At 40.2% G+C, this 15,557-nt stretch overlaps 2 protein-coding genes across 4 annotated transcripts in view; both read right to left on the bottom strand.

Moving 5' to 3' along the window:
- The window catches only part of FAXC (failed axon connections homolog, metaxin like GST domain containing), an 86,150-nt gene extending 83,345 nt beyond the window's left edge, over positions 1 to 2,805 (bottom strand). The window contains exon 1 of the mRNA XM_032651632.1: positions 2,759 to 2,805. The gene's annotated coding sequence lies outside the window, so the exon portion shown is untranslated. The remainder of the gene's footprint in view (positions 1 to 2,758) is intronic.
- The window catches only part of COQ3 (coenzyme Q3, methyltransferase), a 42,690-nt gene that overhangs the window by 7,939 nt on the left and 19,194 nt on the right, over positions 1 to 15,557 (bottom strand). Inside the window, exons 5-9 of one of the 3 annotated variants that reach the window (XM_032651635.1) lie at positions 15,037 to 15,279; positions 11,934 to 12,093; positions 10,520 to 10,714; positions 6,917 to 7,020; positions 5,776 to 6,831 (exon numbers count right to left, since the gene is read on the bottom strand). In XM_032651635.1, coding sequence (XP_032507526.1) covers positions 6,953 to 7,020; positions 10,520 to 10,714; positions 11,934 to 12,093; positions 15,037 to 15,279 — 666 coding nt within the window. In that variant the 3' untranslated portion in view covers positions 5,776 to 6,831; positions 6,917 to 6,952. Of the gene's footprint in view, positions 1 to 2,758; positions 2,858 to 5,775; positions 6,832 to 6,916; positions 7,021 to 10,519; positions 10,715 to 11,933; positions 12,094 to 15,036; positions 15,280 to 15,557 lie in introns of those variants that run through there. The other 2 variants (XM_032651634.1, XM_032651636.1) reach the window with 2 other exon arrangements.

Here is a 15,557-nt window from a genome sequence, read left to right as displayed (position 1 = left end):
AGAAAGGTAGATTTAGGCCGTTCCTTTACGCAGATATTGCTATGCCTGTGTCATGTCACTCTGCAGCCTGGCCATAATGATATAACAAGGGACAAATAAATCAGTGCTTCCCAAACTTTGTATACGTATCATCTGAGAATCTGCCACAATGATCAAAAGGGACAATTAGATCAGTGTTTCTCAAACATTACTGTGTATACAAATCACTGGGGATCTTGTTCACATGCAAATTCTGACTCAGGAGTTCTGGGGTGAGGTCTGAGATTCTGCATTTCTAACAAGCTTCCAGGTGAAGCCAGACCACACTTTGATTATCAGTGGTCTAGAACACTAGCTTATGAGGGGCATCAAAAACTCTGCCCCAGGGCTTCCTTGGTGGCGCAGTGGTTGAGAGTCCGCCTGCCGATGCAGGGGACACAGGTTCGTGCCCCGGTCCGGGAAGATGCCACATGCTGCTGAGCGGCTGGGCCCGTGAGCCATGGCCGCTGAGCCTGCGCGTCCGGAGCCTGTGCTCCGCAACGGGAGAGGCCACAACAGTGAGAGGCCTGCGTACCATTAAAAAAAAAAAAAACTCTGCCCCAGAGTGACATGTACATATATACACTACCCAGTGTAAAACAGCTCATTAGCGGGAAGCAGCCGCATAGCACAGGGAGTTCAGCTCGGTGCTTTGTGTCCACACAGAGGGGTGGGATAGGGAGGGTGGGAGGGAGATGCAGGAGGGAGGAGATATGGGGATATATGTATACATATAGCTGATTCACTTTGTTATAAAGCAGAAACTAACACACCATTGTAAAGCAATTATACTTCAATAAAGATGTTTTAAAAAGAAAAAAAATGAAGCACACACAAAAAAATGAAAAACAAAAACTCTGCCCCAAAGAGACAGAACCCCATGTTGGATGGTTCCTAACCAACCCAATTAAGTCACCATTCTTGCTGAGTCTGGACACTAGACACACAGATAAAAGGGTTGGGGCAGCAGTAGAATCGGAAATGGAAAGAAAATGAATCAAGACTCAAGAAAAGCAATTAGAACAGAGAATAATGCATATGCCTTATGAGAAGTTGATCTGATGCTCAAGTTCTAGGAGCTGAGGGCAGAAGCCATGGGGCAGGAGAGGTGGGGTAGGGCCTTAGATGGAGAAGAGGGAGAAGACGGAGTATCCTGGGAGAGTAGTGACATCATGGCACCTTTTTTCAGGAACCAACACAAAGAGCATAAACAAGTGAATAAAATATTTTATAAGTTTCTTTTATCCTGGACAACATTTTCACAAGAATGTTATACTTCATGCTTCAAAATATAGCTTAAGAGATTTAAGATCCTGCTCTTGTAGTAATAAGTGGATGTGGGGTTCACTGGTGGCGCAGTGGATAAGACTCCACGCTCCCCATGCAGAGGGCCCAGGTTCGATCCCTGGTCAGGGAACTAGATCCCACATACATGCCACAACTAAGGAGCCCTGGAGCCACAACTAAGGAGCCCGCCTGCCGCAACTAAGGAGCCTGCCTCCCATAACTAAGACCCAGAGCAACCAAATAAATAAATAAATATTTTTTTAAAAGGTGGATGTGATGTTAGCATTATTGCTGGTTTTATATAATGCAATTTAATGTTATTTTATTAAAATATCTCTGTATTATTCAAAAAATAAAGTTTACTTGATAATGTTACCCTGAATTTTACTGTAAAGCTTCTGCTTTCTTGGCTTGACTTGTGGAGAAGAGATCTAATACTCCCCTACCCAGATATCCAACGTTATAGCTGGAAGCTTGTTGTCACCATAAGGTGACTTTGCCTATCTACTTTCTGATCCACTGGACTTGGGCATTTTATTAATCAGTATGCAACACTCAGAAAACATTTCCTGAAGATTGACTTGATGCTAAGAAAAGATATTCAAATAATAACCAGGCTCAGATAAGTGAGGGGCAATTAGGAAGGTGGGTCATGAAAGTGTTTGGAAGATTTTCAGCTTGGGCAGTGCATTAGTGTGCTAGGGCTGCTCTAACAAAGTACCACAGACTGGGTGGCTTAAATAACAGAAATTTATTTCCTCACAGTTCTGGAGGCTAGATGTCTGAGATCAAGCTGTTGTCAGGGTTGATTTCTTCTAAGGCCTCTCTCCTTAGCTTGTTAATGGCCATCTTCTCCCTGTGTCTTTACATGGTCTTTGCTCTGTACGTTTGTGTCCTAATCTCTTTATCTAAGGGCATCAGTCATATTGGATTACAACCACCCTAATGACCTCATTTTACCTTAATTATCCCTTTGAAGGCACTACCTCCAAATACAGTCACATTTTTAGGTACTGGACCATTAGGACTTCAACATATGGATTTTAGGGGGACACAGTTCAACCCCTAACAGCCTATTGAATGCCTAAATGGAGATGCCCAATGGCAACAGAATGTGTGGGTTTAGAAAAGAGCTTCGGGCCTGGGAATGAGACAGGTGGGGGTCATTAAAGGGTAGACATGAGAATGTGAGGGTGAATGCTAAGTGAGAAGAGACAGGGGCCAAGGACAGAGCCCTGAGAACACCACAGTTAAAGGATGGCCAGAGGAAGATAGGACCAACCAGGAAACTGAGAAGGAAAGAGAAGCCAGGAGGGAAGCCGGACAGATGTAGGGCCGCAGAAGCCAAGGGAAGAGGGCATCTCAAGAAAGTGTGAGATGGGATCAATTGCATCATATGCTCCTAACAAGTCAAGTAAAATAAATTTAGCCCAGCAGTGTAGACATTACTGACCTTGGCAGGCGAGCACTTTCAAGTGTCAGGGGGTCAGAAGCCAGGCTTGAAAAATGAAGGTGGGATAGTAAGTGCAGAAAACACCCACAATGAATTTGGCTGTGAAAGGAGGAAGCAAAGGTTGATCGTCAGAGAGGGGAATAAGTATTTCTCCATTCTTTTTAAAAAGGGATCACATGCATTATTTTTGATACTAATACATAAACACAGTACAAAATTCAAAAGCTACAGAGAAGAATGCAATGAAAAGTCAATTTCTACCCAGACATCCCCACACACACACCAATGTTGCCTCCAGATGCACCCTGCTCCTTGCCCCAGATGCTGACCTTTGTGAAGGACAGCAGCGGTTGTGGGTACCCAAGCTGCCGTCATGGAGCTTGCCTGTGACGGAGATCAGAGGACTGGAGGGGAGTAAGGAAGGGATGACAAATCCTTAGTATCTTTTCCTGCAGAGTTGCCCCATGCTGTGTCTCTCTTCACGTGGCTCCCTCTGTGGGTTTCAGGAACTAAGTCCACACATTTCTCCTTCAGCCAGAGGGCTGGCAATGGCTTCCTGCTGTTGCTAGTGCTGGGGTTCTGCATTTTTGTAAATAGTCCTTTTATTAAATGGTCCTCAAAATATCCAGTTTGCATGTGCCTTCAGTTTCCTGCTGGGACGCTAAAGGATACAGTCTCCTCCTAACTGTTCCCCAGACCCCTCCCCAGAGACAAATACAACCATCAGCTTCTGTGTTTATTCCCAGAGATATTCTATGCATTATAAAAGCATTTTCTATTTATTTTTACACAAATTGTATCATTTAACTGCCTGTCCTGCACCTTACTTTCTTTTTTATCTTAAACGTAGAACTTCCAAGCTTTTCTTTCTCTTTCTTTCTTTTTCTTTCTTCCTTTCTTTCTTCATAGACTACCACAGATACATATATATATATATATATATATATATATATATATATATATATATATATGGAATTTCTGGGTCAAAAGAGCCATGCATTGTAATTGTGATAGATGTTGCCATATTGTTCTCCATAAAGAGCAATACACACTCTCCATAGTTTTGAAAGTGTCTCTTTTCTCATACATAGCCTAACCACACATATTCTTAAATATTTTGATCCTTCCTAATTGTCAACGAGAAAGCAGTCTCGTAGTTTTAAATTTGTGTTTCTTATTACGTGTGAGGTTGAGTACACTTTTTTGAAAGATGCATTTGTATTGACTTTTCTATGAACTGTTCATTTTCTTCACTGGGTTATTAGTATTTTTCGTTGATTTATATGAGGCCCTAATTGAGAAAGAGAATTCTTTTTCTGTAAATTAGTTTGCAAACATTTTCCCCAGCTTGCTGTTTTTCAATTTTTTCTTCTACGACTTCTTGGTTTTCTATCATAGTTTCAAAGAGGCCTTCTCCTCTGAGTGGGATGTTCCAATCTATGGCTTCAGATGTTCTTAGGTAACCTCAGGTGTTGACCATAAAGGTATGGTAGAAGCCTCTAGAGACAAGGTTCTGTTGCTGATGAGGTAATGCACAAACCATCCACATAGACGTTGGAGTTACTCAGGAAGCTGGGAGGACTTAGGTAAGAACAAAGACACTGTGATTGAGGGTTGTGGCCAGAAGTGGAGTTTGGCAATAAACGGGGAGTAGAGGTTAGGAGAGCTAGACTTGAGGCTTGGAGACATGAGAGCTTTTATTCAAGAGTAATGGCAGTAATGGCAGTGGTCCAGTGGCTAAGACTCCTCGCTCCCAGTGCAGGGGGCCCATGTTTGATCCCTGGTCAAGGAACTACACCCCACATGCACAACTAAGAGTTCGCATGCTGCAACTAAAGATCCCACATGCCGCAACTAAGACCTGGCACAGCCAAATAAATGAATAAATATTAAAAAAAAAAAAAAAGAGTAATGGCAGTGGGACTTTCCTGGTGGTCCAGCGGTTAAGACTCTGCACTCCCAATGCAGGGTGTGCGGGTTTAATCCCTGGTCAGGGAACCAGGTGCCACATGCCACATGGCGGGGCCTAAAATAAATAAATAAATTTGAAACAGTACATTTATAAAACCTCATATGTAGTATGAGTCCACCTCTGTAAAAGAATTTGTAAAAACCAGAAAAAAAGAAAAAAGAGTAATGGCTGTGAGTGAAAAGGACTCAGATCCCATCTCGCAACTCTGAGGTTCACAGACAATATGAAACTTCCTCTCAGAATGGCTGCAGGTGAAATCATATCCTCAGAGGAAAGCCAGGTTTCAGTTAAGGTAGAAAGTAAAGGAAACTTCAATGCAGACTTGAGAAGTAGGGTAGTTGATAAATCATGAACTGGTGCTTATAGAGGTCACAGCAGAAAAGTGTAGAAGGGAGAAGTGGGAGGTTGAGTCAGGGAAGACAAATTCAAGAAACAGTCTTAGGGAGAGATTATAGAAAAAAATCAGTGTGGGTGTCTGAATCTTGGGCAACGACTAGGGATTGCAGGGATCCTTATCAGGCTACAAGAGTGTCAAAAACATTTGGCCCCAGCAGGTCTGTAGAGTGCCAGTCACCTGGGCCTGAACTAATTGATCTCAGAGGAAGATGTCATCTCAAGAGCACGGAGAGATTTGCCTCTGGAAGCGTTAAGGTTCAGCATCCATTGATTGGTTCTCAGGGAAAAATGAGAGCAAAACTGCCAGGTCTGTGGGTGCTCAGGTAAACAAGCAGAGGCCTGAGAGCGCAAAGCCCTCGTTACTATGCGGTGAGTCTGGGTGCTACCTGGTGGTGCGTGTGAGGATGGGGACAGATGAAGATGAGGAGAGCTGCTGGGACATCCCACCGCACAAGGCAGTTCCCTTAGGCTCTTTGATAACATTGGGTTGCGTATTTCTCATCCATCCACCCACCTAGCCTGCTACCTAGGTGGCTAATCCAACTATTTATCTCTATTTAAAATCAATCTTTTGGGAATTCCCTGGCGGTCCAGTGGTTAGGACTCTGTGCTTTCACTGCCAAGGGTGCGACCAAAAAATACATAAATAATAAAATCAATCCTTTTTTTTAATGAGTTGAAATTCTTTAAACGTTGCATAAATCTGATTGTTAATTAATCTAGACTTCTACCATCCAATCCTGACAAAACTAAGTCTAAAAACAGAATCCCAGAATGTCTCTTCAATTTAATATCAAAAGAATGACCAAAAAGAGGCAATTTAAATCATGATCCAGTTTTCACCTTTCACAGCTATTGACACCCTTCATGTTCACGTTTACAAAATATAAGCAGAAGACAGAGTGACCGTATTTTTCTTTTCCTGACATATTCTGTCAAGTAAAGACTATATTTCCCTACTGCAGTATTTTAACTATAGTCACCTTTAACCTTTTTGGGGGGTCATGAAACTTTTGAGACTCTGATGAAAGCTATGGGACATTCTCGGCAGAAAAATACACACACACGCAAAATTTTCTTCCCTGTTTCAGGGGGTTCCTAGAACCTCAGAAGCCTGTATCAGGACTCCAGATACAGAGCCTGTTTTAGTCAGAAAGACATGTGCAGATCTTACATGATGTCAGTGACTTTATGTCTGTTGGGTCCCATCTGTCAACGGGAAACAAAGATTCAAATCTATCAGAGTGGAAACATCTCGTGTCCATATTTACTTTGTAACTCTCCACCCCCATTCTCAGCTCTGTTCACATCATCTTGAGAACGTATTTTCTTCCTTTGGTTCCAACTGGTGGCTTTTAGTTCCTAGACAGTGGCTCGTTTATATGTGCTGCATCCTTTTCTTGCTGGGATACAAGAGGTTTATTGATCTCACAATAAATTCTTTTGCTTGATTTTCATGCAAACCATCAGTGTCAGGATTTTTGGCTTTTTTTTTTTTTTTGATACAGGGAAGACTTGCATGTCATTTGCATCTCATTAGTAATAGTCAAGTAGGAATCTCCCTTCTGATACAGTCGCATTGTAAGTTAATAAAAGCAATTATGTGTTGACTGTTCTAACACTTTCATTTGGTTTCGTTTCTGTCTTTATTTCTCCATTGACACTTTCTTATGATTCGTAGATTTTTGGATCAATGTCTGTAAGCCTGTAATTACACAAATATGTTTTACAGAATTGCAGGGACCTTGCCAATCCAGGTTTAAAAAATATTTCCAGTAAGCATGACTTACTCCTATGCCTCGTTACCGAGCAGTCTCTCTAAATCTTTACTTGATGCCTCTCAATATTGTGTATTCCAGGTCAACTGTAGCACGGAAGCCCTCGTTGAGTGTCCCTAGCACACATCAAAAAGACATTTCAAATGATGTCAAATTTTTTTACTTTTTTGCTTGACTGAGATATTTTTGTTGTGTAGTACTTGAATTCAATACTTCTCTTCAATTTATAATTAATACAATAGTAAAACCTGTAACTATAATAGAAAGTAAGGCTATAATTTTATTTGGGGTCTTTAAAGCATTTTATTAAGTTGCCATCAGTAGCATGTAATTGTTTCCGTCATAGAAAGGCAAAGAAGCTCTAAGAGAACTGAGGCAACTAGCCCAGACTCTAGATTTTGTGATGCTGTTTGATTTAAATGCTTTTGAAGGTGCTACCTTGCATACAGACAATTCACATACGTGATAATAATCCAGTTGTGTGTGGTTATGCTACCACGATGACCATATGATGGTACAGATACTAGGTACAAGTATCAAAGTGGTGACGTGCACAAGCTCAGCAATCAGACTGCCTGGGTCTGCATCTTACTACTTGTGAGAGGCTGAATACATTTAACATCTCTGTGAAATGGAGTGGACGGTAGTCCCTACCTAATGGGGCTATTACTGAATCATACTGATTTTCCATCACTTAACAATGTATATTTTTAATAATTGAAAGTGTTCTTTCTAAAATAAATGCCCTTTGGGGGCTGCTTTTTAATCAATTTCATTACACAGTCCTTAGATTAATCGGGTTTTTTTTTAACTTTTTAATTTATTTTTGGCTGCACTGGGTCTTCGTTGCTGTGCATGGGCTTTCTCTAGTTGCGGCGAGGAAGGGCTACTCTTCGTTTCGGTGCGCGCGCTTCCCATTTCAATGGCTTCTCTTGTTGCAGAGCACGGGCTCTAGGTTTGCCGGCTTTTGTAGTTGCGGTGCACGGGCTCTAGAGCACAGGTTCAATAGTTGTGGTGCACGGGCTTAACTGTTCCACGGCCTGTGGGATCTTTCTGGACCAGGAATCAAACCCACCTCCCCTGCATTGGCAGGCAGATTCTTAACCACTGTGCCACCAGGAAAGTCCCTGTACAATATATCCTTGTAGCTTATTTTATTCATAGTAGTTTGTATCTCTTGTATCTTGCCCCTTCACCTTATCTTTCTGTCTTATTTCACTTAGCATCTAAGACCCTCCAACAATATCCATGTTGTTGCAAATGGCAAAATTTCATTCTTTTTTGTGGCTGAGTAGTATCCCATTGTGTGTGTGTGTGTGTGTGTGTGTGTGTATTAGGGTGGCAAAAAAAAACTGTTTGGGTGGAAAAACCTGAACGAACTTTTTGCCCAACCCAATACATATATATAAATAACATCTTCTTTATCCATTCATCTGTTGATGGACAGTTAGGTTGCCTCCATATCTTGGCAATTGTAAACAGTGCTGCTATGAACGTTGGGGTGCACATATCTTTTTGAATTAGTGTTTTTGTTTTTGTTTTGTTTGGATAAATAGGAGTGGAATTGCTGGGTCATATGGTAGTTCTATTTTTAGTTTTTTGAGGAATCTCCATACTGTTTTCTGTAGTGGCTGCACCAATTCAAATGCCCACCAACAGTGTACAAGGGTTCTCTTTTGTCCACATCCTTGCCAACACTTGTTATTTGTAGACTTTTTGATGATAGCCATTCTGACAGATGAGAGTTGATACCTCATTGTGGTTTTGATTTGCATTTCCCTGGTGATTAGCAATGTTGAGCATCTTCTCATGTGCCTATTGGCCATCTGTATATCTTCTTTGGAAAAATGTCTATTCAGGTCATCTATCTTTTTTTTTTTTTTGCAGTACACGGGCCTCTCACTGTTGTGGCCTCTCCCGTTGCAGAGCACAGGCTCCAGACACGCAGCCTCAGCGGCCATGGCTCACGGGCCCAGCCACTCTGCGGCATGTGGGATCTTCCTGGACCGGGTCACGAACCCGTTTCCCCTGCATCGGCAGGCAGACTCTCAACCACTGTGCCACCAGGGAAGCCCTGTCCATCTTTTAATCTGGTTGTTTTTTTGATGTTGAGTTGTATGAGCTGTTTATATATTTTGGATATTAACCCCTTATCAATCATATCATTCGCAAATACTTTTTCCCATTCAGTAGGTTGTCTTTTTGTTTTGTTGTTGGTTTTCTTTGCTGTGCAAAAGTTTTTAAGTTTAATTGGGTTCCATTCATTTATTTTTGCTTTTGTTTCCTTTGCTTGAGGAGACCAAAAAAAACCCAAAAATACATTGCTACAATTTATGTCAAAGAGTATTCCACCTATGTTTTCTTCTAAGAGTTTTACAGTTTCTGGTTTTCCATTTAGATTAATTTCTAATACCAACACTTTTCTTTTTTCCCAACAGATAGAATGAAGAAGCTTTGCTTTGGTAACAAACTACTAGAATTCAGACTAAGAATCAAACTTTTAAATGAAACCCAGTGGGAACTCCTGATTTTTAGTGTCCTAATTAGACATTAGCAACTGAAGTTAAAACTTCTTTTAACCCTTTAAATGTCAGTTTCCTCCCTGGAATGCCACTGAGAAGCAAATGATAAGCTAAGATGGTTGAGAATTGTTTGCGTGGTGAGCCCAATCCAACAGGCATTGACAAAGAAATACAGAAAGCTTATAAGCTTAAAAGTGAGTAAGGCTAGGGAATTCCCCGGTGGTCCAGTGGGATGCAGCCAAAAAAAAAAAAAAAAGGCTAGAAAATAAAAGCTGACTTTCTGTATGAGTCACAGGCGTTCAACCTATATTTCTCATATTTGGTCAACACCCTCTATCAAAGTCCTTATACATTCTGGACTTTCAGAAAAAGCCAAAAAATCACATACTTCAAGAGGCGTGAAAGTATATTTCAAGTCAGTCCCTCTAATTACAAAATGTTAGCCGAAAAAGAAAATTTCCATAACTAAACTCTTAAATTGAGTTCAAAAATCTTTTCTACTTAAAAAAGGCACCACAAAACATTTATAGAACTGTACAGAGAAAAATGTCCAACATAATCTGAATTTCTTGATTCTAATGTTTGACCAAACCCAGTATATATTTAACAATCAATTTGCTTTCCAAAAACCAAAATTTAAAGGAAAAAAGACATTTTATCTTCCTAAATATAAGTGGTATAAAATAAAACCAGTCAGAAGCATAACTGCCTTTAACTAAAACCAAATAAAGAAGAACCTAGATGATACAAATTTACTTAAATTAAAACATTACAGTATATATGTATGTGCATACATGTGGGAAAAATATATAATCTGTAAGATGAAGTGAAATATGTATACCCTATTTATATAACAAAGGCTGAGAAACTTAAACTCCTAGATCACATAGACTAATCCCTTGAAGGTAGCTATTAGATGAAACAACAAGAGCTTTTATCTAAGGTTTTAGCCCTTTCTATTTGACTTTCTTTTCTTTATGATCCTGTCTCAAAAGACAAATGGTATATTTTGTGTATTTGTAAACATCAGACTTTCAAGCCATTTTACTACAGTCCTTAGAAACAATTCATTTCTTCAGCGCTTCATGCACACCTGAGTTGGTGGAGGTTTCAATGCGGAGCTCTTCTGTTTCCTCCTTTAAAGCAAACTCGGCAGGAGCTGGGTGTTCCTGCATGCTGGATTTCACGGCATGAGCTGCATAATTAAGGCTGGTGTTTTCACTCCAATGCCAGTAACCTGAGAAGGGGTTGTAGAGCATTCCTGCCACAGTTTGAACTGACAGACCGTCTGAGAAAGAAAAAAATCAGACAGAGCATATTTAATAAATATTTAGCTTCCACATGCCAAGAGTCTCATGCAACTCTCCAAATTAAAAAAGGATTCCTAACTCAATAGGCACAAATACTTTGTAGCCATGTACAGCTCATTCTTTACTGCAGTAGAACATAAACTCTAGCACGGTATTTGGAATTTGGTAAGTACTCAATAAATGTTAGAAAATCTGGCCAACAACTGACTGTTCCAATCATCTTTAAAATATTTTTTCTACTCTATTTTCAACAAAGTTACTTGCAGAGAAGAAATTACCACATTTCATTGGACAGATAATATTATTCCAAGTAAAATCAAGTTTATTGATATACTGTTACACGAACAAAAAGCATGAGACACACATGAGCCTAAGAGGAATACCAAATGCCAAATAAATGAACTGACAAGTGTTATTACTTGACAGGAATTCAACAGGTAAATCAAGTGCTCACGAGGTGTAAAGCAGAGCTAGGCACTGTGGGGAGCATAAAAAGGAGACAGTCTTGCCTTCAAGCCAGAAAGAGGTTAAGAACACTAAAATAACCGTACTATGAGGCATGCTATAACTAGCATAAAACACTACATAAAAAGTGACAGGCTCCCCTGGTGGTGCAGTGGTTGAGAGTCCGCCTGCCGACGCAGGGGACACAGGTTCGTGCCCCGGTCCGGGAAGATCCCACATGCTGCGGAGGGGCTAGGCCCGTGAGCCACAACTACTGAGCCTGCGTGTCCGGAGCCTGTGCTCCGCAACAGGAGAGGCCGCAACAGTGAGAGACCCGCGTACCGCAAAAAAAAAAAAAAAAAGTGACAAGGAAGTTCAAAATATATCTGACTATGAAGGAAGTAATACGTAAAATAAGCTGATTCAAGCACGGCCTCAATAGGACAAACTGAGGATGTGTAACTAAAAGACATTTGTACCTCATCCTTAAACAGGTGAGGACTAAACAGCCAAAAAGTATTCATTGATCATCTATGATTTGCTTGGCCCTGGGTTAGGTGCCATAGGTGAGAGAAAAGTGGATGTAATACTTAATCCTAACTTCAAGGCGTTTATGATCTAGTTGAGGAGAGAAAACCAACATCCAAAGAATAGTGGCCTATTTCATTAAGTGCTAGGTTATGTGATTAATAATTATAGGCACATTAAAAGTTCAGTTAGCCCTTGGAAATTGGAAAAAATTTTAATACTTACTTGATTCCAGAATGCTCTCTAGCTTTTCAGGTGAAACAAACTTCTCCCATGTATGAGTACCTTTTGGTACAATACCTGCAATCTGCTCTGAAAATACAATTCCCAAGGCATAGGACAGCTGTGTTTTGTTGATTGTAGTAATGAATAAAGAACCACCAGGCTAAAAAAAAATATGTGTAGAAGTAAAATTTTAAATGTTAGGAGTAACAGTTAGATAAAGGCTTGGCTTCCCCCACCCTCCTCCCTCCTTCCAAACAATTTAAGTGCAGTTAAGACACACAAGTATGGGGACTTCCCTGGGGGTCCAGTGGTTAAGACTCCGTGCTCCCAGTGCAGGGGGCACAGGTTCGATTCCTGGTCGGGGAACTGAGATCCCACACCGCACGGTCAAAAAAAACCACAAACCCACAAGTGTGAATAAAATATAATCTACCAAAATAGAGGGTTTTTTTCTCTTGGGAAGTTCATTGTTACGGGCAGTCCACTAAAGATGCTTGTACTGAGTTTATGCAACAGGGCTTACAACTAACTCCTAAAATCATACATTACTATGATTTATGTTTATATTTATACATTCTTTTGTACATAGCAAATAATTTGTAATAAAAATATAGAAATGAGATCCGGCTGCTCTTCCTTGTTACATGTCCACACTGATGTCTTAATGTGTCAACACTGCTTTCTTTTTGGGTGCCGAGTCTGCCTAACTTGTTTGGTACAGCGCACACTGCCCCATGGTTTGTGCAGGCTGGCAAGGCCAATAAGTGTTCTCTGACAAAAGCCTTAATGATTAAGGTATGAAAGTGTTTTGTTTTGTTTTGATTTCATTAGTATAAAGAATATAAAGAGATCAAGATAAGAACTTCAGTGAATGCAAACCACTTACGGGATTGTTTAGTCTGCCATGTTTTAGTGACTATATTTATAGTGTTTCCTGTATGTACTCCCACAAATGGCAAGAACATTAATGTCTCTTCCACACATTCTCATTAGCACCTGATGGAGATAAAATGCCTAAGACCCCTTCCAAAATAATCATATTAAGATATATATGTATGAAAATATCTCAAATAACACTAAACCAGAAATAAAAATGATAAGAGAAGGCCCTGAAATATTGGGATGTGCCCTTAAGACTAAAATATCAGACACGACTTCATTACACATTATAACTTTTCTCTGTAAAACTCTAGTATTCTAAAATATCTCATTAAAAATCACTCATGTGTGGGCTTCCTGGTGGCGCAGTGGTTGAGAGTCCGCCTGCTGATGCAGGGAACACGGGTTCGTGCCCCGGTCCGGGAAGATCCCACATGCCGCGGAGCGGCTGGGCCCATGAGCCATGCCCGCTGAGCCTGTGCGTCCGGAGCCTGTGCTCCGCAACAGGTGAGGCCACAGCAGTGAGAGGTCCGCGTACCGTGAAAAAAAAAAAAAAAATCACTTATGTGTCAATTATATCTCAGTAGAGCTAGGGGAAAAATTACTTATAAATATCTAATCTGTGTTTCATAAAATCTTACTCTAAGGAAATAGTGATGAACATTGGTCATTTTTTTTAAAATAGGCTTTCCATTAAAGCAAAACTTAGTTTTAAATTCCACGATGCCAGTATCCCTAATATATGTGAGAACTTCCATCCATACACACTGACTGAGACACTACCCAAAAAGAAATAATTAAGGAATTTTCCTTGGAAAATAGGAGGTATACCTAATAAAATTTGTTTTTAAGAGGAAACACCACCAAGAAACTATACACATTGAAGGAGACTACGGAGATATGGCAACTAAATGCAATATGGAATACTGGATTGGATCCTACAACAGAAAAATGACATTAGTGGAAACACTAATGAAATTTAACAGGGTCTGTAGTGTAGTTAATAGTATAATGTCAACTAATTTTGTAGTTTTGAGAAATATACCATGGGCTACATACAGGGCTAGGAGTACAGTGAGGCAAGTGAGGTACTGAGGACACAGAATCCAAGGAGGCACTCACTCTCTGGGGCATGCAAATGCAGGACTGGCACAGAATAGCGAGTGCCGCCTTTGACTTTCTGCCACACCTGCCTCACCCCAGTTCCTACCCTTATTATGTAGAATGTTAACAGTAGGGAAGACTGGTTGAAGGGCACCCTTCACCACCCTTCACAGTGGGAACACTGTGTACTATCTTTCCAACTCTTCTATAAATCTAAAATTTTTTTAAAAGCTCTATTTAGATAAAGGCTAAGCATTTAATTCTTTTAGCTCTTGACCTTAGGGAGTTACCTCTTGAATACATAAACAACAGAGTTGATATAGTAATAATAATACTTTGGAAATATTTATTAAAAGAAAATTTGGAACCACCTTCAGAGGACTGTGTCAAATTATATAAGCATAATAATGTAGGGACTTCCCTGGTGGCGCAGTGGTTAAGAATCCGCCTGCCAATGCAGGGGACACACGTTCGAGCCCTGGTCCGGGAAGATCTCACATGCCGCTGAGCAGATAAAAAGATGTAGCCTTAAGCCCTACTTAAGTGCCTAGTGACCTGTGACTTAAAGACCATGTGACCTCTGACACCTCAGATTCTGATCTTCATTGGGTCAAAGGAGGTCATAATGCCTGCCTTACCTTCCTCACCTGGTTGTAGGTAAGATCTGATGAGATCATTTGTATGAAGTATTCTTTTATAAGCTGATAACTGTTACACATATCACATACACAGAGTGACTTAACAAATGCTGGCTAACCAATTTATGCTAATAATGGTTTTTTATTTTTAAGTATTAATCCAAGTCAATTTCTTAGTAATTGTCATTCAATGCCTATTAGGTAATTAATCCAGACTACACCAAAGAAAAATACCACTATAAATCTATTGTTTGTATTGCAGTGTTCAGCACCAACATTTTTCAAGATCCCTGGACATCAAGATACTAGATCTGGAAAACCCCAGATATCGAGAGCAGGCTGAGAGGCAGAAGTAATCTCCAGTAGAGATGCTGTCCCCTCATCCTGTCTTCCTGGTTTCAAGTATTATAAAACATTTATTGCTATGGATACATACACAAACTCAAAAGAAAACACAAATAAGTAAACTCTGCCAGTCTTACTTTTAACACTTGACAGCAGCATTGTATAAACACTTCTAGATCAATCACATGTTCTACAACTTCAGAAGCTACAACAGCATCAAAGGTTTCTGCAGTTTCTTCCACAATCTTTTCCAGGGAACACGCTCTGTACTCTATCCGCTTATCCAGGACTGGGTCAAATGATTTATGGTGCTGTGCTGTTTTAATGTTCTCATCCACAGGATCAATTCCAATAACTGAAGCCCCAAGCCGCCCTAGAGGCTAATGGCATAAGAAATCATTACCCTCAGGAAGAAAATAGAACGCACGTCAGCAATAAAAAGCTTCTCAAAAAGGAGACAAGATTAGGCACGAGGTGTTAATTGTTGGAGATCATTTATGGGTACACGAGAGTTCAATACACCATTTTCTCTAGTTTGTACACGTTTGATAATTTCCATAATAAAAAGCTTAAAAGTGAGAACAATAATCACAACAAAACTTATCAGGAACTGCTTAAGATAGTGAGGAAATTTTTGTCTACATTCTCTAGATATATT

The sequence above is a fragment of the Phocoena sinus genome, chromosome 12 (genome assembly GCF_008692025.1).
Source record: "Phocoena sinus isolate mPhoSin1 chromosome 12, mPhoSin1.pri, whole genome shotgun sequence".
Lineage (NCBI taxonomy): Eukaryota > Metazoa > Chordata > Mammalia > Artiodactyla > Phocoenidae > Phocoena > Phocoena sinus.
This window is presented reverse-complemented; position numbering and strand designations above follow the sequence as displayed.